The sequence below is a fragment of the Oncorhynchus clarkii genome, chromosome 19 (assembly GCF_045791955.1).
Source record: "Oncorhynchus clarkii lewisi isolate Uvic-CL-2024 chromosome 19, UVic_Ocla_1.0, whole genome shotgun sequence".
Lineage (NCBI taxonomy): Eukaryota > Metazoa > Chordata > Actinopteri > Salmoniformes > Salmonidae > Oncorhynchus > Oncorhynchus clarkii.
In genome coordinates, this window is record NC_092165.1 from 28,808,240 (window position 1) to 28,832,980 (window position 24,741).

The 24,741-nt window shown below is 41.6% G+C and overlaps 3 protein-coding genes across 4 annotated transcripts in view; all 3 read left to right on the forward strand.

Moving 5' to 3' along the window:
- Positions 1–11,477, forward strand: part of LOC139375012 (protein PALS1-like) — a 52,591-nt gene extending 41,114 nt beyond the window's left edge. For both annotated transcript variants that reach the window (XM_071116372.1, XM_071116371.1), the window contains 8 exons: positions 671–817; positions 1,173–1,412; positions 3,681–3,864; positions 3,985–4,128; positions 7,180–7,347; positions 7,562–7,764; positions 8,322–8,432; positions 8,589–11,477. In XM_071116372.1, coding sequence (XP_070972473.1) covers positions 671–817; positions 1,173–1,412; positions 3,681–3,864; positions 3,985–4,128; positions 7,180–7,347; positions 7,562–7,764; positions 8,322–8,432; positions 8,589–8,765 — 1,374 coding nt within the window. In that variant the 3' untranslated portion in view covers positions 8,766–11,477. The remainder of the gene's footprint in view (positions 1–670; positions 818–1,172; positions 1,413–3,680; positions 3,865–3,984; positions 4,129–7,179; positions 7,348–7,561; positions 7,765–8,321; positions 8,433–8,588) is intronic.
- Positions 11,478–13,845: 2,368 nt separating this feature from the next.
- On the forward strand, positions 13,846–23,086 carry LOC139375014 (eukaryotic translation initiation factor 2 subunit 1-like). The gene is made up of 8 exons (XM_071116375.1): positions 13,846–14,016; positions 14,500–14,748; positions 14,953–15,032; positions 16,042–16,193; positions 16,472–16,578; positions 17,466–17,563; positions 21,356–21,499; positions 21,739–23,086. The coding sequence occupies exons 2-8, from the start codon at positions 14,508–14,510 to the stop codon at positions 21,862–21,864; spliced, it is 948 nt and encodes a 315-aa protein (XP_070972476.1). The 5' UTR covers positions 13,846–14,016; positions 14,500–14,507; the 3' UTR covers positions 21,865–23,086.
- Positions 23,087–23,656: 570 nt separating this feature from the next.
- LOC139375013 (cation channel sperm-associated auxiliary subunit beta-like) overlaps positions 23,657–24,741 on the forward strand; it is a 39,304-nt gene continuing 38,219 nt past the window's right edge. The window contains exon 1 of the mRNA XM_071116373.1: positions 23,657–23,683. Within this exon, the coding sequence (XP_070972474.1) occupies positions 23,657–23,683 (27 nt within the window). The remainder of the gene's footprint in view (positions 23,684–24,741) is intronic.

A 24,741-nucleotide genomic window follows, 5' to 3' on the forward strand; every position in this document is an offset into this window, starting at 1 on the left:
TTTATCATCCTGGATCTCAGGGCTGGGGTTCTTCAGGTCAGGACTGTGTTGGTTCAGCTGTGATCAACTATTGGCTACATCTCTTGGCAGAAGCCGGGCCAAAGGCCTGATCTCGCTCTCTTTAACTCTCACACGTGGATGAGTTACCTGATTTCTCTGTCTGTCCCCAACATCTACAACGGTGATGCTGCTCCTCTGAGACACCAGGGCATGTTCAATAGGGAGGGAACGTTTGAAACGGATGAAAAGGGGAAGTGTACTACCTGAATGTTTTGCTACAGTGTGCCCTGTGGAACACAATCCACACAGTAGGATGTTATGGAGTGAGGATATTGGGGGGGGGTTCCCCTGTATTGTTTTGAGGGTTGCCATAGAGGTAGACCTAGTGAGGTAACTAACCAGGCATTTCTCCCCAGGGGCAGATGGAGGGAGTGGAAAATGATTAAATTCTGTTACTACTTACTGAAATGAAAGTTTATTTTGTAATGTAATGTTTGTCTTCCTGGATGTCTTCCTTCCACCAAAACTAGAACAGCAGCTCTGGAAGTAATAAGTACAGTACTGTTAGATACAGGTCTCTGTGTGTGTGTGGATGCTTGTCCATGCATCTACGTGTCTAAAAGTTAACCCGGTAAGGCTGACAAACCCGATGTCCCCTGTCCCTCCACAGGCAGTGCTTCTGGCCCATGACTGTGTTGCGGAGCAGGAGATGCAGCTGGAGCCCCTGACCCCAGATGACCACTGTGAAACTCTCACCCAGTGGGGAGGGGAGACCGTCAAGATAGTCTGCATCGAGAAGGCTAGGGACATCCCACTGGTGAGAGAGACCCCTATAAAACACACTGTCATGAATCAACATAAGAGTAGAAATAGACTCTGTCTGAAGTGTACAAGCTGTTAAAGCCTTGATTCCCTCTGTCTTTTGTTTCCTCAACGTCTTGCCCCGCTCTCTCAAAACTTATTGGAGAAGAGGCTTCAAGGTCCCTCCCTTCGGATCTCCTCCAGTGAGCTTTGAGAGTGTTGCAAGGATTCGAGGATGGGAGGAATCAATAATTTAGCTGCTTGTACACTTTTCAGACAGAGCCAAAATCGCTCTCCTCTACCTAACAAAGTTTAAACCCTCCTGTATCTGCACAGTCACTAACCTCTGTTCTCCACTGTCTGTGTGGTAGGGAGCGACGGTGCGTAACGACATGGACAGCGTGATAATAAGCCGCATAGTGAAGGGTGGGGCGGCGGAGCGCAGCGGGCTGCTCCATGAAGGAGACGAGGTTCTGGAGATCAACGGAGTGGAGATCCGAGGGAAGGACGTCAACGAGGTCTTCGACATCCTGGCCGACATGCACGGCAACCTGACCTTCATCCTCATCCCCAGCCCACAGACCAAACCCCCGCCCATCAAGGAGACTGTGGTAAGTACAGACGCACCTTCATCCAAGAACCCCTCTCACCTCTCCTCTCAGCCCCTGGGCTGGGATGTCTATCTGAAGCAATCACACTGTTCCAGGCTCAGTGGGTTGCAGACCGGGTTGGGTAGGTTACTTTCTAAATGTAATCTGTTACAGTTGCTAGTTACCTGTCCAAAATTGTAATCTGTTACTTTTAGATTATGTTCCCCTTAAGAGACATTTTAAGAAGGCAAAAATGTATGTTACAAATTGAACGACATCTATTGCAGGATAAATTAATGTAATGTTTATATAGCTGGCCATATATGGATGTCAAATTTTACTTTATGGGTGGTTATGTAGACTTCTTCTAACCATCACTTTCTACTACATATTATCATATGATTAAGTTCTATCAGAATTCCAGTCATTCCAATAAATGTTATAGCCCTTGATCTTCAAGAATTGGACTTGGACATATGGAAATATAGATTACCCAAATTGTTTTACCTGAGCATAACCCAGAAATGGATGCAAGGACTGACCATCCATGATATGAAAGTGATTGTTTTAACCGTGTTATGAGGCTATACAGTGTTTGTTTACATTTACCATGTTTATAATCATTGGAGTAAAACACGTTTATTTTGGGTTCTGGTGGGCTTTGACAGTTGAACTAAGCTCATGAGGCATTTATAAGTTATATTCTTCAAGAATCAATGGGATATACCTACTGTTCAAAAGTTTGGGTTCACTTAGAAATGTCCTTGTTTTTTTGTCCATTTTTAAAATAACATCAAATTAATCAGAAATACAGTGTAGACATCGGCAAGGCCGGCATCCCGGAGTCGCCTCTTCACTGTTGACGTTGAGACTGGTGTTTTGCAGGTACTATTTAATGAAGCTGCCAGTTGAGGACTTGTGAGGCGCCTGTTTCTTAAAAACTAGACACTCTAATATACTTGTGCTCTTGCTCAGTTGTGCACCGGGGCCTCCCACTCTTTCTATTCTGGTTAGAGCCAGTTTCGCTGATGGTTGCTGATAATGGACCTCTGTACGCCTATGTAGATATTCCATTCCAAATCAGCCGTTTCCAGCTACAATAGTCATTTACAACATTAACAATGTCAACACTGTATTTCTGATCATTTTGGTGTTATTTTAATGGACAAAAAATGTGCTTTCTTTCAAATACAAGAAGATTTCTAAGTGACCCCAAACTTTTGAAGAGTTGTGTGTGAACTTGTTTTCCTCCAGTGTTTGTAAACATTGTAGATGTAAACAAACATTGTATAGCCTCATAACATGGTTAAAACAATGCGTGTCCCCAAAAATGGATGTAGCACCTACAGCAACCCTTTTTTTAATCCTATCAAAAGTGTGCGAGTTTGAGCATGTGTCTATTAGGCCAATGGATTCTTTATTGTTTTTATTAGCATGAATTAGATTGAGCAATAAAAGCCCCACTTTTATTCCAAAGGCTTGGATCCGAGCTATGCAGCGGTTGCAAGAGTGCATTTTTCACTGGCTGTCCACTGGTTTCAAGAACAATGATTGATAGGCAGCTTAAACTTCTTGAATTCAACCATTATTGGGTTCAAATACACATAGATTTGTGAACAGCCATCCACAACAACCACAATCCGTAAAGTGCAAATAGCTAAATGAGAGAGCAGCAGTGTGATTCACATCAATGCGCTATGTAGATATCAATAATAAGTGATATCCGTATCACGGATATCGGGGATCGCTGTCGGCCTTACCTCAAAGCATTTATTCAAGTTGGATAATCTTTGGATGCCGACAGCAGTCGCACCATTTGAAGACATAGCCATAGCCTGTAGCCTACAAAAGCCGATTCCTGCTCTTTTCCCGTGATCCATCAAACACATTTGGTGTGTCACCATAGTGGTCTCTGATTTGTGGTCAGACTAGCTCCGCTGTAACAAACTTAAACTCGCACATTTTTTTCAATGCTGATTTGAATGTCATTGAGAACAGAAGTGTGCAACGTAACGGATTACAGTTACCGTTTTTTTTTTTTTATCCATTACAAGTAACGAATTACACGCAATCCGTTACTCCCCAACCCTGGTTGCAGAGCATGATGCTGGCCCATGGCCAAAGTTGGTTTGATTCCTGCATGCATCACCATCATGAACAGTCAATTGTTTTGGAGCCTCTGCAACATGACCATATTTACAAATATGAATCCTTTTTATTTAATTCTACAATATACAGTGCGAGCTACTAGAAAACCAAGGTCATGTTTTGTTTCCTCTATTCCACCAGGTCCATGTGAAAGCTCACTTTGACTACGACCCGTCTGATGACCCGTACGTGCCGTGCAGAGAGCTGGGCCTGTGCTTCCAGAAAGGAGACATCCTCCACATCATCAGCCAGGACGACCCCAACTGGTGGCAGGCCTACAGGGATGGAGACGAGGACAACCAGCCCCTGGCCGGGCTAGTACCAGGTACACTACCTCACAATAGGGCTCAACAACAGTGGGCAAGTGCCAGGTTATATATGCAGATTATCAGACCTCACAATGCCTGGAGAAGTGTTAACCATCTCTCCCTCTCTGTGAATGCAGGCAAGAGCTTCCAGCAGCAGAGGGAGGCCATGAAGCAGACCATAGAAGAGGATAAAGAGCCTGAGAAGTCTGGAAAGTTGTGGTGTGCTAAGAAGAACAAGAAGAAGAGGAAGAAGCTCCTTTACAACTCCAAGCAGAACGACGGTAAGGCCAGACCAGCAGTGAGGGCTGTAGCAGAGATGTGGGAACGACCCGGCCCGTATTCCCACATCGTCTGAGTAAGAGTTTTTTGGTTCTGGAATGTTTAGACTTTGCTTGTTTTAATGGACTTTCCCCACACACTTTCCTTGTCATCACACTATTGATTGTTACTCGTATTTCATATCCCAGGGTTACAGAAGGAGATCACAGATTTTAGCCAGCGTTCGCCTAGAGACAATGTACTGTGAAAGTGAACATTATTACTTTATGGGCTGTAGTTGGCATGACCCCAATATATAGTAGAAGAAATGACAAGTACAGGGGAGTTTGTGACAGAAATTATTCACAACCCTTGACTTTTTCCACATTTTGTTGTTACAACCTCAATTTAAAATGGATTCAATTTAGATTTTTTGTCACTGGCCTACACAATACCCCATAATGTCAAAGTGGAATGATGTTTTTTGAAATTTTCACAAATTAATTAAAAACGAAAAGCTGAAACGTCTTGCGAGAATAAGTATTCAACCCCTTTGTTATCGCAAGCGTAAATAAGTTTGGGAGATAAAATTTGCTTTACAAATCGCATAAGTTGCATGGACTCACTCTGTGTGCAATAATGGTGTTTAACATGACTACCTCATCTCTGTACCCCACACATACAATTATCTGTAACGTCCCTCAGTCGAACAGTGAATTTCAACCACAGATTCAACCACAAAGACCAGTGAGGTTTTCCAATGCCTCGCAAAGAAGGGCACCTATTGGTAGATAGGTACAATTTTTAAAAAGCAGATGTTGACTAATACTTTGAGCATGGTGAAGTTATTATTACACTTTGAATGGTGAATCAATACACCCAGTCATTACAAAGATACAGGTATCCTTCCTAACTCAGTTGCCGGAGAGGAAGGAAACCGCTCGGGGAATTCACCATGAGGTCAATGGTTACATTAAAACAGTTTAATAGCTGTGATAAGAGAGAACTGAGGATGGATCAACAACATTGTAGTTACTCCACAATACTAACCTAATTGACGAGTGAAAAGGAAGCAGAATAAAAATATTCCAAAACATGCATCCTGTTTGCAACAAGGCACTAAAGTAATACTGCAAATTAACAATTAACTTTAAATCATGAATACAAAGTGTTTGGGGCAAATCCAATACAGCACATTACTGAATACCACTCTCCATATTTGCAAGGATAGTGGTGGCTCCATCATGTTATAGATTTTTTTTATCCTAAACTCCGCAAAAAAAGAAACGTCCTCACGCTGTCAAGTGCATTTATTTTCAGCAAACTTCACATGTGTAAATACTTGTATGAACATAACAAGATTCAACAACTGAGACATAAACTGAACAAGTTCCATAGACATGTGACTAACAGAAATTGAATAATGTGTCCCTGAACAAAGGGGGGGGGGGTCAAAATCAAAAGTAACTGTCAGTATCTGATGTGGCCACCAACTGCATTAAGTACTGCAGTGCATCTCCTCATGGACTGCACCAGATTTGCCAGTTCTTGCTGTGAGATGTTACCCCACTCTTCCACCAAGGCACCTGCAAGTTCCTGGACATTTCTTGGGGGAATGGCCCTAGCCCTCACCCTCCGGGCTCTTTGCTGTCCATGGCAGAACCCCGACATTCCTGTCTTGCAGGAAATCACGCACGTAATGAGCAGTATGGCTGGTGGCATTGTCATGCTGGAGGGTCATGTCAGGATGAGTCTGCAGGAAGGGTACCAAATGAGGGAGGAGGATGTCTTCCCTGTAACGCACAGCGTTGAGATTGCCTGCAATGACAACAAGCTCAGTCCGATGATGCTGTGACACACCGCCCCAGACCATGACGGACCCTCCACCTCCAAATCGATCCCACTCCAGAGTACAGGCCTCGGTGTAACGCTCATTCCTCCGACGATAAACGCGAATCCGACCATCACCCCTGGTGAGACGACAACCGCGACTCGTCAGTGAAGAGCACTTTTTGCCAGTCCTGTCTGGTCCAGCGAGGGTGAGTCTGTGCCCATGGGTGACGTTGTTCCCGTTGATGTCTGGTGAGGACCTGCCTTACAACAGGCCTCCAGCCTCTCTCAGCCTATTGCGGACAGTCTGAGCACTGATGGCGATATTGTGCGTTCGTCTTAGGCGTCTCACAGTACGGACATTGCAATTTATTTCCTTGGCCACATCTGCAGTCCTCATGCCTCCTTGCAGCATACCAAAGGCACATTCACGCAGATGAGCAGAGACCCTGGGCATCTTTCTTTTGGTGTTTTTCAGAGTCAGTAAAATAGCCTCTTAGTGTCCTAAGTTTTCATAACTGTGACCTTAATTGCCTACCGTCTGTAAGCTGTTAGTGTCTTAACGACCGTTCCACAGGTGCATGTTCATTAATTGTTTATGGTTCATTGAACAAGCATGGGAAACAGTGTTTAAACCCTTTACAATGAAGATCTGTGAAGTTAATTTGTTAATTTGAAAGACAGGGTCCTGAAAAAGTGACGTTTCTTTTTTGGCTGAGTTTAGAGGAAAATCTGGTTCAGTCTTCATCTACTATTGTCTGGTGGACAGCCTTAACCTTTCAGCTGGACAATAACCTTAAACACAAGGCCAAATCTACACTGGAGTTGCTTACCATGAAGACTGTTCCTCTAAAGAGGGGCGGAGTTAGATTTTCAAGTAGTTTTAAGTTAAAACTATGGCAAGACCTGAAAATGGTTGTCTAGCAATGATCAACAACCAATTTGTTGTACGTATGTACATGAGATATTTCTATATTTAATTTTCTATAAATTAACGAACATTTCTAAAAATGGTTTCACTTTGTCATTATGGGGTATTGTGTGTAGATGGGTAATCCATTTTGAATTCAGGCTGTAACATCAAAATATGTAATTAGTTAAGGTTAAGGTAATACTTTCTGAAGGCACTGTATGTCGACGTTTCAGTTAAAGGTCTTTCTCAGTCTCCAAGTCTCTCTCGAGCCAACGATACGAATGCTGTTTGATATGAAACTAAAACCGTCTGTCTCTCTGCTCCTCCCCAGACTATGACAATGAGGAGATCCTGACCTATGAGGAGATGGCGCTCTACCACCAGCCAGCCAATCGCAAGCGGCCCATTGCTCTGATTGGTCCTCCCAACTGTGGGCAGAACGAGCTAAGACAGAGACTGCTGTCCAGCGAGCCAGACAGATTTGGAGGAGCTGTCCCACGTAAGTGTGTTTGTGTGAATTCCTGTGTGCATTTTCAAGGGTTAACTTTCCCTTTGAACTGCACACCTCGGTGCTTAGTATTACTCAAGACATATAGAATTTGGTTAATGAGAATTGTCATTTTTGTTATTCCAGAAATGTTTAATGGTTTTGCGGCCGTTGTCTGTTCCCCTGTCCTGAAATACAAATGTTGATAAAAGTGGGTTTATTCCAGACACGACACGCAACAGGCGTGATGTGGAGGTGAGTGGGAGGGACTACCACTTCGTCTCTCGTCAGGCCTTTGACATGGACGCCACCGCGGGGAAGTTCATCGAGTCGGGAGACTTTGAGAAGAACCTATACGGAACCAGTACCGACTCTGTCCGTCAACTCATCAACACGGGCAAGATCTGTCTGCTCTGTTTGCACACACAGGTGAGGACGGGGGGAGTAGAGAGACGGAGGGAGGGGGAGAGGGGGCAAAGGCCTGTCTTCTGTGTCTGCACACCCAGGTGAGGTAAGGAGGGGGAGAGAGGTGAGACCAACAGGGAGAGGATAAAGGCGTCTGCATGCTTCCCAGCCGAAACAGTTCGGACTAGTTGTTCAGGCACACAAAATATTTTCTTGAGGAAGCAGGGAAATCGGCAGCCGCAGTCTACGCCCCTTCATCGGTGATTGGTCAACAGTAGGGATTCGTCAATATCTTAAATTGTTTCTGACTATTTAGAGGAAGTGTGTACTGGCTACGGTATCTCAAAATGGACAAGTGGTACGTACTATTGCTGCTTTTTTTTCTTTCAAGCGTAGGTCTTTTTAAGGGAGTTTGCGAGCATACACGCTTTAGCCAAACTGAAGCATGCTGATGCCTTAAGAGAGCATAACATGTCTGTTGCTGTTGTCTGACTGTGAATCCCACCCTGCCTCTTTCTCTCCCCCTTCTTTCTCTCTCCCCCTTATCTCTTCTTCTTTCTCTCTCTTTTCTCTCGCTATAGTCGCTGAAGATTCTGCGTAACTCTGATCTGAAGCCTTACATAATCTTCATCGCTCCTCCCTCCCAAGAACGGTTGCGAGCCCTCCTGACCAAGGAGAGCAAGAACCCAAAGGTAGTCATTTTAACACATCACAATCTGTTTTCTCATCTTTTTTTAGTAAGGTTTATCTAATAAGCCTTAGTAAAGTTAACTCACTTGACATCAAGCTAATGTAGGGAAACATGCTCTGTGTTCCATCTCTTATCTCCTAACCTTTCTCTACCTAAGCCGGAGGAGCTGCGAGACATCATTGAGAAGGCCCGTGAGATGGAGCAGAACTTTGGCCATCTGTTTGACGCAGCCATCGTGAACACAGACCAGGACAAGGCATATCTGGAGCTGCTGAGGCTCATCAACAAACTGGACACTGAGCCACAGTGGGTCCCCTCCTCCTGGCTACGTTGAAGGAGCAATATAATACAGACACAACACTAACCTGACACAGCACTCACTGGTTCAATGAAGAGCTTGAGTTACCCTGGATCATGGACATTAGTTGCCCAGGGGGAAGACAATTATTAGCTGAAAATTAGCCTTGACTCCATTCTCCAACCAGAATCACAGTATGAGACTAGTAGAAGATCCTCAATCAACACTCAAGCTGAAGATGAATAAAACACTTAAAATGCTTATCACTACATGTGATGTTGAACTGAACTGAGCCGAGCTCTTCTCTTCCCTTCTGAGACTGCCTGGGGAAATTAATTATTGTCTTATTATTGCTCTGATTATTTGTCCTTTTTTCGTTGCTGGATTTCTCTTCACTAAATTAACTTTCACATTCCAGAGAAGTATGTAAAGACTTGGCACTTGGTGGCAGAAATCGAATTAGTGCTTCTATTCTGCTTTTGATAACTATTTATAATTGTAAATATATTCTATTTTTAAGAAGCTTTCGATAATTTGAAGAACCCATAGCTTCTATCTATGGCAGGGATGGGCAACTTTGATAGGGGTTGGGGCCACAAAAAAATCTCAACTCATCATGAGGGGCTGCAGTGGCTTGCAGGTCTGCGTACCCACATCCATACCCAGACATGGTCAGAGCTTGCCTTTTGGGGGCTCTAAGTGAAATGTTGTTGGGCCCCCCACCCCACTTTGCGAGCATAAAATGTATTTGGGGGAAGGGGGCAGTGAATGACTCCTACACAAAACTATAGACACACACACTGGTTGTTGTACCCTTGCTGTTTCCTTGACCCCGTGTGTGAGGTCGGGTGTGTGTGTTTTGTTCAGTAATGTATCATCACGGATGTGATTTGCTCACCTAATGAAACCATCTGTGAGGTGATAACATCCCGGTGTAGGACTATGGGTCCTGATCAGTTATTTACTATATAGGGAATAGGGTGCCATTTGGGACGCAGTCATGATCTCTGCATCTGACCTCTATCCTCTAAACTAGAGCAGCCCTGCTTTCAAATACTATTTGGATCATTGAAAATAGAATTGTTCGAGAACGGTAATCCCTATCCAAACTGTCTCTCCAGGTCGGCAAAAAGCAAAACCTTAAAAGTATTTGAACGATTTAAAAGGCTATTTGAACCCTGGTCTGCACTAGAGCACAGTATAATGCTGGAGGTTCATCTGAATGTTGTTTTGACACCACATTAATTAGACAATCTGATTTGAGAGATGGTGAAGAGCCACTTTCTCCTACTTACCTTATACTCTTTTCACACTATCATGCCAACCGAAACTGGAGTGTGCTGGCTCTGATATTTTCACATTTTCCTTTCCAAGAACTATGGTGGATCGTAACCAGGTCAGTGCAGTAAAGCTTGGCTCAGTAGTGTGAAAAGGGTACTGGAGGATAAACCAGTCCTAACACACTACACCCCTTACCTCTACCCAAGCACTACGAGTCATCGCTAAATAGAAAACTGTCCTGTCCCGAATCACAGGATTTAAACCAACAGTGATGATATTGAAGAAAGATTATTAGAGGTGTTTAAAAGTTATGACACTAAAATCTTGAGGGGTAACTTTATCTATGTCTTCATTTTCTTGATCTCAGTATTCAACATGCACACTTCCTGTGCTAATCTGTAGGATTGTGACCATAGAAATTGAATTATATTTCTACAAGTGTAACCAGCAGTATTCTATTCATGGAAAACACTAAGGAACATCTGAGCACCGCTGTCTGTGGGATTCTCTTAATAATCAATACTTCATAAATGCTTTGTTTGAAATCGATGCATTTTATAAGTCACTTAAATGCATTATAACCTATCCATCTATGCTGTATTTTAATCCAGTAGTATTCACCACATGCGACATCTTAAATGTGTGATTTTATTATTTGTCAGTGATTTTTCAAAGCTGTTATTGAAATGTTGTTCTACTTTTTGATATGGGTCTGAAATTAACTCGACCGAACCGAAAAATAGTTGTTTTTGTTTTTGCATCTGGTGTTTATGATCATAGGTTTCAGCTCACCCTTGATTATAATATGCTGACTTTGTGTGATTGTCTTCGTGTGTGTGTGTGTGTGTGTGTGTGCATGCACAGAGACAGGACTGTCACTGTAATGCAGGCAAGTATTATCTCTAGTAGACAATGGGAAATAGTTTTGCAAAGACCATTTCACATTTTTTTTATTTTTGGTTATTGATGATAATCATGGTGTATCTAGATACTTAACATTTGATATATTTGTAATGTTAAAGATAGATTTAAGTACAGAGTAATGCCCCTGTGAATGATGACTTGAACGCCTATCCATCCCTCCGTTTTGGATCAAACTCCAGGAACCGCTCCGTGCTAGCCTGATCCCAGATCTGTGTGTTTTACGCAGCTCCTCTGGCGATTTGTCATGTTTCCCATAGATGTTGGCTACATAGGGCCGTATTTAGTTTCTCAGAGTAGAAGTGCTGATTTAGGATCAGGTCATCCCTATTCATTGTTATTATTATCAAAAAGGGGGAAATTATCTTAGATCAGCACTCCTATTCTGAGAATGGTGGCCATTCAGATCTGGGACCAGTCTAGTTCAGAATGTCTATCCCTTTTTTTAGTATACACAGTACACACCTTGTGTAGATTTGAGCCGTTAACTGGGAAGTAGAACTAATGAATGTAAAGTTGCTGTATTATTAAAAATCACTTTCTTTAGATCTGTTTTTGTATGAATTATTCAAGTGGATTAAATACCAAATTGATAGAAGTAGAGGCGGGTTATTTTATTTATTCAGCACTCTTTAAAGAGCTGCTGTAGAAATTATAGGAATGTATGATGATGCCAAGAGGTCGGACTACAGAGATTGTGGGGTCAGAGTTGATTGACACTAAAATATAGATAAGATAACGGAACTTGAGTGAGATTGAAACCTTTTTCATTGTATGATAATGTCCTCCTTTAAAAGATCTGACAGGGGTATTAAAACATTTGGCACATTCATTTGAATCTCAAAGCAAGGTGGAGCCATTAAACTTAAATTACTTTTCATGAACTAAGGCCAGTCTCCTCAGACTTGGCGGCAGCATCAAGCGTAGTCAACAGCCACTCCCTTAGGGGGAAGAGTATGAGGTATGCACTAATTTCTATGCAATGTAATATGTAAGTGGTCAACTCAACACAGAAGTGTACAAACATTCCATTCCATGTGCTTTCCATGACAGACTGACCCGGTGAATCCAAGTGAAAGCCTTGATCCCTTATTGATGTCACTTTTTAAATCCACATTAATCAGTGTAGATGAAGTGGAGTAGATGGGTTAAAGAAGGATTTTTAAGCCTTGAGACAATTGAGGAACACTTTCGACACCTTGTAGAGTCTATGCCCTGGCAAATTGAGGGCAAAGTGGGGGTGCTAGTGCAACTCAAAAAAAAGTATTTGTCACATGCGCCGAATACACCTTACAGTGAAATGCTTACTTACAAGGCCTTAACTGACAATGCAGTTCAAGAAATAGTTTAAAATATTTACTAAATAAATGAAATATTAAAATATTTGATATTAAAATAATATATACAGGGGGTACAGGTTAGTCAAGGTAATTTGTACATGGGGTAAAGTGACTGCATAGATAATAAATGGTGAGTGGCAGCAGTATAAAAACAAAGGGGCGGTGTCAATGTAAGTAGTCCTGGTGGCCATCTGATTAATTGTTCAGCAATCTTGTCTTGGGGGTAGAAGCTGTTAAGGAGCCTTTTGGACCTAGACTTGGTGTTCCTTTAACAATTCTTTGGTCCTTCCTCTGACATCACCTAGTATATAGGTTCTGGTTGGCATGAAGCTCGGCCCCAGTAATGTACTGGGCCGAACGCACTACCCTCTGTAGCGCCGGTCGGATGGCGAGCAGTTGCTATACCAGGTGGTGATGCAACTGGTCAGGATGCTCTCGATGGTGCAGCTGTAGAACTTTTGAGAATCTGGGGACCCATGCGAAATCTTTTCAGTCTCCTGGGGGGTAAAATGTGTTGTAGTGCCCTCTTCACAACTGTCTTGGTGTGTTTGGACCATGATAGTTTATTGGTGATGTGGACACCAAGGAACTTAACTCTCAACCCGCTCCAAATCATGCCCGTCGATGTGAATGGGTGCATGTTCGGCCCTCCTTTTCCTGTAGTCCACAATCAGCTCCTTTGTCTTGCTCACGTTGAGGGAGAGGTTGTTGTCCTGGCACCACACTGCCAGGTCTCTGAGCTCCCTATAGGCCGTCTCATCGTTGTCGGTGATCAGGCCTACCATTGTTGTCGTCAGCAAACTTAATGATGGTGTTGGAGTCGTGCTTGGCCACGCAGTCTTGGGTATACAGGAGGGGACAAAGCACGCACCCCTGAGGGGCCCCCATGTTGAGGATCAACTTGGCAGGTCTGTTGTTGCCTACCCTTACCACCTTACCGGCCCGTCAGGAAGTCCAGGATCCAGTTTGAGGGATGTAGTCCCAGCGTCCTTAGCTTAGTGATTAGCTTTGTGGGCACTATGGTGTTGAACACTGAGCTGTAGTCAATGAACAGCATTCTCACGTAGGTGTTCCTTTTGTCTAGGAGGGAAAGACACTTGCCAGTTGGTCAGCGCACACGTCCTGGTATTCCGTCTGGCCCTGTGGCCTTGTGAATGTTGACCTGTTTAAAGGTCTTGTTCACATCGGCAATGGAGAGTGATCACACAGTCGTTATTGAACAGCTGGTGCTCTCATGCATGCTTCAGTGTTGCTTGCCTCGAAGAGAGTATAAAAGGCATTTAGCTCATCTGGTAGGCTTGCGTCACTGGGCAACTCATGGTTGGGTTTCCGTTTGTAGTCTAATAGTTGGCAAGCCCTGCCACATCTGTTGAGTGTCAGAGCCGGTGTAGTAGGATTCAATCTTAGTCCTGTAACTCAATATTAGGAAGGTGTTTTTAATGTTTTGTGCTTTGTTAAACTTGCTGCAAAACACTCACAGAGTGACACCTTGTGGAGAAACCACAAACTGCTAATTTCAATGGGAAATCTATTTGCTAAAATACCGATGGTATTTTTTTGGAGTGCATGTTTCCAGTTCCGCTTCCGGGTAAGTTTAAGTTGTCGCCTCGTTCACGCATGTCGATGAAACAGTCGAATTTTATCCCCTCAACTGATACATTTCAATTACTACAGTTGAATGTAATAACTTATAATACAGACATATTCATATAGTTAAATCTCAAGTTGTGGATATACTATATAAGGTGAGTATAACGTTTGATTGTGAAGTTCTGAAAGAATGAATGATTGGTGATGAACGGATGAGACTCAAAAGCGTTACGTTAGCTAGTTAACATTAGCTAACCTGTCCCTCAGGCTAGTATCCTATCGAGCTGGTTTTCTAGCTACATGTGAATGTGTTGTAGCTAGATAAGGTTGGTTAGATTTGCTTTGCTAGTTAACTAGAAACCCATCATTCAGAATAAGCTGGCAGTCACTGGCAGCTGTTTGCTACTGCGAGCTAACGTTAGCCTGCTACTTATACAGTACAAAGGTTTTCTACCAACAACGTATACATCTGTTCACCTACTTAGTTCTTTGCCCATGATAATTTGCTATATAGTGATCTACATTTTGCAAGCATTACGCCTGCTTGGCAGAGTGTGATAACATACAGGCAGAATGAGAATGCAATGACTACTATCCTCTGCTGCTTACTCACATACTTGAAATCATCTTGACCACAGAGTGCAGGATGCCGTCGCTCAGCTGTAGATTCTACCAGCACAGGTTTCCAGAGGTGGACGATGTGGTGATGGTCAACGTGCGCTCCATCGCAGAGATGGGAGCCTACGTAAGTCTACTGGAGTACAACAACATTGAAGGCATGATCCTCCTTAGCGAGTTGTCTCGCAGACGTATCCGCTCCATCAACAAACTCATCAGGATCGGACGCAACGAGTGTGTGGTCGTCATCCGAGTGGATAAGGAGAAAGGTGAGAGGAAAAATGCTCGGAATGTGATGGGTTGACTTGTAGCCTGGTCCCATATTTGTTTGTTTTTCCTTGCCAACTTGTCACAGATGACCATAGGATTTGGCAAGACAGAAATAGATCTGGGACTAAGCAAGTTGTCCTGTTCTCATTGTGATAGGAATATATTATAATTTACCGGTTCATTTCCCTGCTCTCTCTCTCTAGGTTACATTGATCTGTCCAAGAGAAGAGTTTCACCCGAGGAGGCAATCAAGTGCGAAGACAAATTCACCAAATCCAAAACGGTATGTTATCTAAATCCTCACATTATAAAGACTTAAAGTGCCAAAAGTCCTTGTTTTTACATGTGCCTTCCATGTACCCTCTGATTTATAGGAAAAATTTAACCCACTTAAGCAAAGCCTTTCTCCAAGATTTTACCATCATTGTAAAGCCCTAGTTATTTGGTTGCTTTGATGGTAATTTCTGAACTTGATTATTTATTAGTGAATAATTTACTGTCCCTCATTTATGGTCAACCCTGTTACGTGAACTGAACTATATTTAATATGGTGAAACTATTCCTTTTTAAATATATATTTTTTAAGATACATTGAACATCTAATAGTCAAATCATAGTGTAAAAGCAGGTGAGCTAGTTCTGCTCTTTTTGGCAATTTTCTGGTGTTTTGTGGTGGGAAACTGAGTGGGTTGAGCATAACATGTCATTCATTACCTGTAGATAGAAAGGCTAGAAAAAATGTTACAAAAAAAAGTTTTTGTGATGCTTTCATTCAATTGCCGCTCCCTTTTGAACACAACAAGCTCCCCTGTCACAAGGGGATTTATGCATGATTTAAGATTAAATCGTCAATCCTGTTACTTTATTTGGAACTTACGTTTACATTTGAGTAATTTAGCAGATGCTCTTATCCAGAGCAACTTAGTTAGTGCATTCTTCTTAAAATACCTAGATGAGACACAACCACATATCACACATGTAAGTACATTCTTCCTCAAATTTACTGTAGTCATTTTTATTTATTTAACCTCTTGATTGCTATTTACGACAATGTTAAAATTTGGTGAAATAAATGTTGTTTTTTTATATATATTTTTTTACCAATAAACACTTCTCAGAAGTCGCCGAGTTGGTGGAACAACCCTAGTACAATATACTCTTTTGCCTTGGGCTGACAATGCAGAAGGGCTGGTTATGTTAAGTTTTGGTACTCTTAGATGTGTTGTCAACTGATATATTCAGATATAATTTCTGGAGGGGAACCTAGACTTGTGTGTCTTCTGTCATGACAGGTGTACAGCATATTGAGGCATGTGGCTGAGGTTCTGGAGTACACCAAAGATGAGCAGCTGGAGAGCCTGTTCACACGCACCGCCTGGGTGTTTGATGAGAAGTACAAGCGGCCTGGATACGGAGCCTATGATGTCTTCAAACAGGCTGTGGCGTAAGTACTTACAACCTGGTCAGGGTTGGTGGACGGGATTCTCTTGTTTAGACATTTATCCACAAAAATATGATTTTCCATTCTTAGTTTCAAACAGACTTATGGAACTAGAAATGGAAGAAAAATATTCCATAGATTAGTCTCCTGGTTAGATACAAATTTGCCCAAGCGAGACTAGATGCAAATCTGTTTCTCTTGCATCAATAGACATATTATTTAGCTATTGCCCTGGACCTCCCAGGATTGAATGTGTTAATGACTGGTGTTTTGGCCCACAGGGACCCAGCCGTTTTAGATTGTCTGGACCTGACAGAGGAGGAGAAGGCTGTCCTCATTGACAACATCAACAGAAGACTGACCCCACAAGCTGTCAAAATCAGGGCAGGTATGTACACCTAACACTTACCTGGGTACATGTACATCATATACACAGCAGTGTCTTGGTGAATCTTGATATAGCGTTATACTAATGTGTTAGCAGTGGCGGATTTAGGGAGAGGCGACATGGGCAGCCCATGCCGACACGGCATGGGGCGCCCACACCATTTTTTAAATAATAATAATAATTTGGAATGGTGACATTTTTGCGATGGGTTTTCTATCGCTCATTTGCACATCACATCAATAATATCATGTCACCGTGTGGGACTGTGGGTCAATTAACCTTGTCGGAGTGGGCGCCCTGATTCTAGTTTATGAGCTAGGCAGGCTACTGCCTGGGAAGGTCTCCAACTCAGAAGTACGAGATGAGGAGGGGAGCGTTGGTAGGTTGACCTCAGGTCTCCCCATTGGAAGCCCGGGGTAGGGGGAGCGGGGGAATCTGTCAAATAGCACCCTTCTAACTTTGTACAGTACTAATGCAATTAGTTGTGCAATTTAGTTTGTGTGTTTCTTGTTTGACGTGCAATAATGTAATAAGCAGGTTCTCTTCTTTATAAGTGTGTTATTCTATTTGTGTGTTTGTGTAATATAGGATTTGTGCAATTTAGTTTTATTTGTGGGTTTTTTGTTAGTAATAGTGTAATTCAATAATTGTTTTCTTTGTATTTATATACACTTTGTTTCTATTTGTCTTTGTTATTACTTTTTGATATTTATTAGTCTTACTTTTGTATATTTTATATTTATATAGTTTAAAATGTTATGATTATTTGTGTTGTTCCAAATGTCTGAAGGGGGGTTCGCCCAGGGAGCCATACAAGCTAGAACTGCCACTGTGTTAGAATAATATTTTTGGGAACCCACTTAAGCCAACTCCCATGTCTCCCTCAGACATTGAGGTGGCCTGTTACGGGTATGAGGGGATTGATGCTGTCAAAGAAGCGTTGAGGGCGGGGCTGGGCTGCTCCACAGACGCCATGCCAATCAAGGTAAATAAAACAACAAACACCCCTCAATAGTCCGTTTTTTTACGGACCCAGATTAAACATAGTATAATCCTAGACCATTGGTATTCAGACTTTTTCAGCAGGGAACCCATTTTTTCCCCATGAATTTCTTTCCTTAAAAAATTGTTTTATATACACTACCATTCAAAAGTTTGGGGTCACTTAGAAATGTCCTTGTTTTTTAAAGAAAAGCGGGTTTTGTCCATTTAAATAATATCAAATTGATCGGAAATACAGTGTAGACATTGTTAATGTTGTAAATTACTATTGTAGCTCAAAATGGCAATGTTTTATGGAATATCTACATAGGCGTACAGAGGCCCATTATCAGCAACCATCCCTCCTGTGTTCCAATGACACATTGTGTTACCTAATCCAAGCTTATCATTTTAAAAGGCTAATTGATCATTAGAAAACCCTTTTGCAATTATGTTAGCACAGCTGAAAACTGATTAAAGATGCAATAAACTGGCCTTCTTTAGACTAGTTGAGTATCTGGGGGCATCAGCATTTTCTGGGTTCGATTACAGGCTCAAAATGGCCAGAAACAAAGAACTTTCTTCTGAAACCCGTCCGTCTATTCTTGTTCTGAGAAATGAAGGCTATTTCATGTGAGAAATTGCCAAGAAACTGAAGATCTCGTACAACGCTGTGTGCTACTCCCTTCACAGAACAGCGCAAACTGGCTCTAACCAGAATGGAAAGAGGAGTGGGAGGCCCCGGTGCACAACTGAGCAAGAGGACAAGTACATTAGTGTCTAGTTTGAGAAACAGAAGCCTCACAAGTCCTCAACTGGCAGCTTCATTAAATAGTACCCGCAAAACACCAGTTTCAACGTCAACAGTGAAGAGGCAACTCCGGGATGCTGGCCTTCTAGGCAGAGTTGCAAAAAAAGCCATATCTCAGACTGGCCAGTAAAAATAAAATATTAAGAGGGGCAAAATTACACAGACACTGGACAGATGAAGATTGGAAAAAAGTGTTATGGACAGACTAATCTAAGTTTGAGGTGTTCGGATCACAAAGAAGAACATTCATGAGACGCAGAAAAAATGAAAAGATGCTGGAGGAGTGCTTAACGCCATCTGTCAAGCATGGTGGAGGCAATGTGATGGTCTGGGGGTGGTAAAGTGGGAGATTTATTCAGGGTAAAAATAATCTTGAAGAAGGGAGGCTATCACTCCATTTTGCAACGCCATGCCATACCCTGTGGACGGTGCTTAATTAGAGCCAATTTCCTCCTACAACAGGACAATGACCCAAAGCACAGCTCCAAACTATGCAAAAACTATTTGGGGAAGAAGCAGTCAGCTGGTATTCTGTCTATAATGGAGTGACCAGCACAGTCACCGGATCTCAACCCTATTGAGCTGTTGTGGGAGAAGCCTGACCATATGTTATGTAACAAGTGCCCATCAAGCCAATACAACTTGTGGGAGGTGCTTCAGGAAGCGTGGGGTGAAATCTCTTCAGATAACCGCAACATTGACAACTAGAATGCCAAAGGTCTGCAAGGCCGTAATTGCTGCAAATGAAGGATTCTTTGACGAAAGCAAAGTTTGAAGGACATTATTTAAATTAAACATCATTATTTATAACCTTGTCAACGTCTTGACTATATTTCCTATTCATTTTTCAACTAATTTCATGTATGTCTTCATGGAAAACAAGGACATTTCTAAGTGACCTCAAACTTTTGAACGGTAGTGTGTGTGTATACATACAGTTGAAGTCGGAAGTTTACATACGCTTTAGCCAAATACATTTGAACTCAGTTTTTCACAATTCCTGACATTTAATCCTAGTAAAAAAATCCCTTTCTTAGGCCAGTTAGGATGACCACTTTATTTTAAGAATGTGAAATGTCAGAATAATAGTAGTGATTTATTTCAGCTTTTATTTATTTCATCCCATTCCCAGTGGGTCAGAAGTTTATAAACACTCAATTAGTATTTGATAGCATTGCCTTTAAATTGTTGGGTCAATCATTTTGGAAAGCCTTCCACAATCTTCCCACAATAAGTTGGGTCAATTTTGGCCCATTCCTCCTGACAGAGCTGGTGGAACTGCTTCAGGTTTTGTAGACCTCCTTGCTCGCACATGCTTTTTCAGTTCTGCCCACAAATTTTCTATAGGATTGAGGTCAGGGCTTTGTGATGGCACATCCAACACCTTGACTTTGTTGTCCTTAAGCTATTTTGCCACAACTTTGGAAGTATGCTTGGGGTCATTGTCCATTTGGAAGACCCATTTGCGACCAAGCTTTAACTTCCTGACTGATTCAAGCAGCTCAGCTTTGTTTGATGGCTTGTGACTATCCATCTTCCTGTTGATCACATTCCAGAGGTTTTCAGTTGTCATTTTCTGAAAAGAAATGCTCTAAATGACTATTTTTATTTGGAAATTGGGAGGAATGTTGTCAGTAATTTATAGAATAAAACAAAAATGTTAATTTTACTCAAACACATACCTATAAATAGTAAAACCAGAGAAACTGATCATTTTGCAGTGGTCATTTTGCAGTATTCAGAGCCCTGGACTTTTTCCAATTTTTTTTACTTTACTTTAAAATGGATTAAATTGTTTTTTTCCCCCATTTACACAATACCCAAAAATGAAAAAGCAACAACAGGTTTTTAGACATTTTAGCAAATGTGTATTTAAAAAAAAAAAACTAAAATATTACATTTACATAAGTATTCAGAACCTGTACTCCTCCATGCTTCACGGTGGAATCCACACATGTGGAGATCATCCGTTCACCTACTCTGCGTCTTACAAAGACACTGCGGTTGGAACCAAAAATCTCGAATTTGGACTCATTAGACCAAAGCACAGATTTCCACCAGTCTAATGTCCATTGCTTGTGTTTCTTGGCCCAAACAAGTCTCTTGTTCTTATTGATGTCCTTTAGTAGTGGATTCTTTGCAGCACTTCGACCATGAAGGCCTGATTTCACAGTCTCCTCTGAACAGTTGATGTTGAGATGTGTCTGTTACTTGAACTCTGAAGCATTTATTTGGGCTTTCAATTTCTGAGGCTGGTAACTCTAATAAACGTATCCTCTGCAGCAGAGGTAACTCTGGAACTTACTTTCCTGTGGCGGTCCTCATGAGAGCTAGTTTCATCATAGCGCTTGATGATTTTTGCGACTGCACTTAAAGAAACTTTTTCAAAGTTCTCGAAATGTTCCATATTGACTGAACTTCATGTCTTAAAGTAATGATGGACTGTCGTTTCTCTTTGCCTATTTGAGCTGTTCATGCCATAATATGGACTTGGTATTTGACCAAATATGGCTGTCTTCTGTGTACCACCCCTACTTTGTCACAACACATTAAGGAAAGAAATTCCACAAATTAACTTTTAACAAGGCACACCTGTTAACTGAAATGCATTCCAGGTGACTACCTCATGAATCTGGTTGAGAGAATGTCAATGGTGTGCAAAGATGTCATCAAGGCAAAGGATGGCTACTTTGAAGAGTCTCAAATATAAAATATATTTTTTGGTTAGATGATTCCACATTGGTTATTTCATAGTTTTGATGTCTTCACTATTATTCTACAATGTATTCAATGGTTTTTAAAAAATATTGAAAAACCCTTGAAATGAGTAGGTGTGTCCAAACTCTTGACTGGTACTGTATACACATTAAAAATATATATTAAAAAAGACAAAAGCATCCACTGAAAGTGACTTTTAGTCCAAGATCTGTGTCAGGGAAAAGGCTGTATGTATCACAACATAGTGTCTCTTTGGGTACCTGACAGATTAATCTGATAGCGCCGCCGCGCTACGTCATGACCACCACCACACTGGAGCGCACAGAGGGTCTCTCTGTCCTCAACCAGGCCATGGCTGCCATCAAAGAGAAGATTGAGGAGAAGCGAGGCGTGTTTAACATCCAGATGGAGGTCAGTACAATTACCTTATTGTCATAAGTTACATAAAATCATATGTTTGCTGTATTTTAATACACTATAGAAAGAGGGGGACAATGGAAATTCCAAGGTGGGGTGGTTAGACGTTTCATGTAAATAAAAAAAATATTTAAAAATCTCGCATTAAAACAGTATTATAAACAGCAACAATGTTCAGGACATTGCACCTTCAATGTCCATGTGTTAATGTCTTATGTTTTCCTCCCCTCCAGGCGAAGGTTGTGACAGACATAGATGAGACAGAGCTGGCCCGCCAGCTGGAACAACTGGAGAGAGAGAACGCTGAGGTGGACGGAGATGACGAAGATGGAGAGATGGAGGCCAAGGCAGAGGACTAAACTAGATGAAGAACTGAGGGATTGGATACGACGACGAGACCAATTATACATATGCAGTCCAGAGTATGTATTCATAAAGCATCTCAGAGTAGGAGTGCTGGTCTAGGTTCAGACCACCCCACCCCCATATGTAATCCAATGCATAATGATCTAAAAGGCTAAACTTATCCTAGATCAGAACTCCTATTTTGAGATATTTCATGAATACAGGCCCTGTCTGATGAGATGACGAACTTCATGTCAAATCAAGCATTCTAGAACGTCTCTCCAACTGAACCCGTTGGATCAGTAGCAGGGACCATCTCAGGGAGACTGATAGAGAGATGGCTACAGGCACTGACTGTCATACTGCCAAACACAGGGCTGGGAAAGGCCTCTGTGATTATACCAATGGACACAATAACAACTGAATATGATCACTGAACCCTAGCTGTTTGAATTGCATCAGAACGGGTGGGTTGGGGTAGGATTAGCCTATTTGTGCTGTAGCCAACTTCTCTCTGTGCGGAAGAGTTGGCTACAGCACATATAATACAAATGGGACAAGGCTTGGGTTGGTGGGGTGGTAGCCTGGTTCCGTGCTGAATGTTCTTTAACCAACTCTTTGTGACACATACAGTATAGGACCAGGCTAGAGTGAGTAGGGGTTTTGATAGATTCTGAGAATATAATAAGACAAGTGTTTTATATATAGCAAGGACATATTTTAGGAATGAGAAAGTGAAAGTGAAAAAGTGGCCTTGGCTGTCTTCCCAACTCCATGAAAGGACAATAGCTTTCTTGTCGTTTTCCAGCTCAATATGGTTCAAGTGAAATGTCGGAAGGGAGAGTATAATGCTCACCTAACCAACTCACACAGATCTTTATAACTTGGGGAGCATTCTGGATGTATTTCTATTTTGACAGGACTACATTCTTAACATTACATTAAACAAATAAAAAAATACCTTTGTGTTGTCAGGTTAGAAGTGATTGAAAGTGAAGCATGCACTTAAATTAAATGTGGGATGCAGTTATAGCAGAAACTGTTTCAGAAAGGTCCATGTGAGTACTCTAGCCTTTATCAAAGATTTTAAATAAGATGTTTTATTGTCACATACACAGGATATGTACAGCGAAATGTGTTGCTTTATATGGTCTGCCATAGCAGTATCAGCACACCTGGAGCAAATTAAGGTTAAGTGCCTTGCTCAAGGGCAAATCAACCTTTGCGGCTGGGTTACTAGTCAAACACTAACAGCTAGGCTACCTTCCACCCATTCACAAAATAAGCAAATTAATCATAGTCGGCAGGACAAGCACGAGATAGTGAGATCCTATTGGCGCGTTCTTGCATATATTTGTGGTTTTCCGTTATGGAACGCCTACTCTGAAATGCGCATCTAAACCACGCACTTTTTATCAACTTTAGTAAAAAGGTAAAGTCTACATAACTTAATCTACTCTGTTCGTAACATATTCTAGTTTGTATTCTAGAAAATTGTATTGAGATCAAATGTTTCATCGATGAGTAAATTGGCACTGCCGGTCCCAGAGCTTCCTGTAGAAACGGCCGGGGAAACATCTGGCTCATTATTCTATTTTTGCTAATATCTCTGGTTGTAGTTTGTCTGCACTACAAATCCCAGAATTCAGTGTTAGCAGTTGGTAGCAACCCTGAAGGCTTACTAGCCAATCATCTGTAGTGTAGCAAAATATATATTTTTAAATGTTTTGCTAGTTGACTGAAACTATACATAAATTACAGAAGCAACGAGACTGCAAAATTGCTAGCTCTGTAGGGCGACAGACTATGGAGATTAATCGACCTTCAATCAAGGTAAATATCTTTGAACGTGTTAAAATAACTGTCGACATTTACTTTTCCTCAGCCAACAAGATGGGTAAGTTAATGAACAGCAAAATCACTATCCTATGTGAATCTACTATAGTAGAAAAGTTTAGGCTACCTATTCTATTGGTCAGTTTGTCGAGAAAGATTGTCTATTCCAGTCTGGACATTTGTGGGAAGATAGATCCCAAATTCATACAACCAGTAGGCCTATGCTGCATAAAACAAAAACGTTAAAAAGCAATGAGTCTGATGCAACAGATCAGAACATGTAGCTTAAAGTTGATAAACTATTATTTATTAAGATTATAAGCGCAGTAATGCACACAAGGCTACGCGGGAATGTTCGTTCCATAATGCAATTGGCGGGAAAACACCATTGTCGGGAGGGCACTGCACATTCAAGCGGTTTCATGTGACAGATGAAAATATTCGCTAGAAATGTAGAAAGAGGAGATCTAATAGGCTAACTTGAAGCAATGTAAGACATGCCTCGTAATATATATTAAAACGTTCCGGATTTAAACAGTTAAGTATGTTTTCAAAATACATGTTTTCAAAAATGAGCCTCCAGCTCGTTGCAAAGTGAAGTGTGACGCGCTGATGAAGCCTGTCTGGGGAAAAAAATGTTTTTGAACGGTCATCCAACTCCGGCCTGTAGAGCACTGACTTTACGAGCTGAAGATCACTGACGTCATGAAATGACCTCATATTTTTCTGAGTTCCCAGTTGTCTTGAAAGTGCAGCAGTAGCTCTTGCAGTCTGACATATTTTCCACTCTATGTCTCTATCTGTATGCTGTATGTGTGTGATTAAAAAAAAGATACATAAGGAATATAGTGTACACATGCACCAAGTTAATTCCACAAAATTATGCAAATTAAGCATGATCAGTCAAATGTATGTACATAGACTGTTGAATCCGTCAATGAATAGGCTAATAGGCAAATTTTGCAACGGGATTTTTTCTTCTGGACAATTGTATGGTGCCCATTTTATTTATTGGCTTTACAATTTTTTTAGCGGAAAAAAGCCTGCTACCTGGC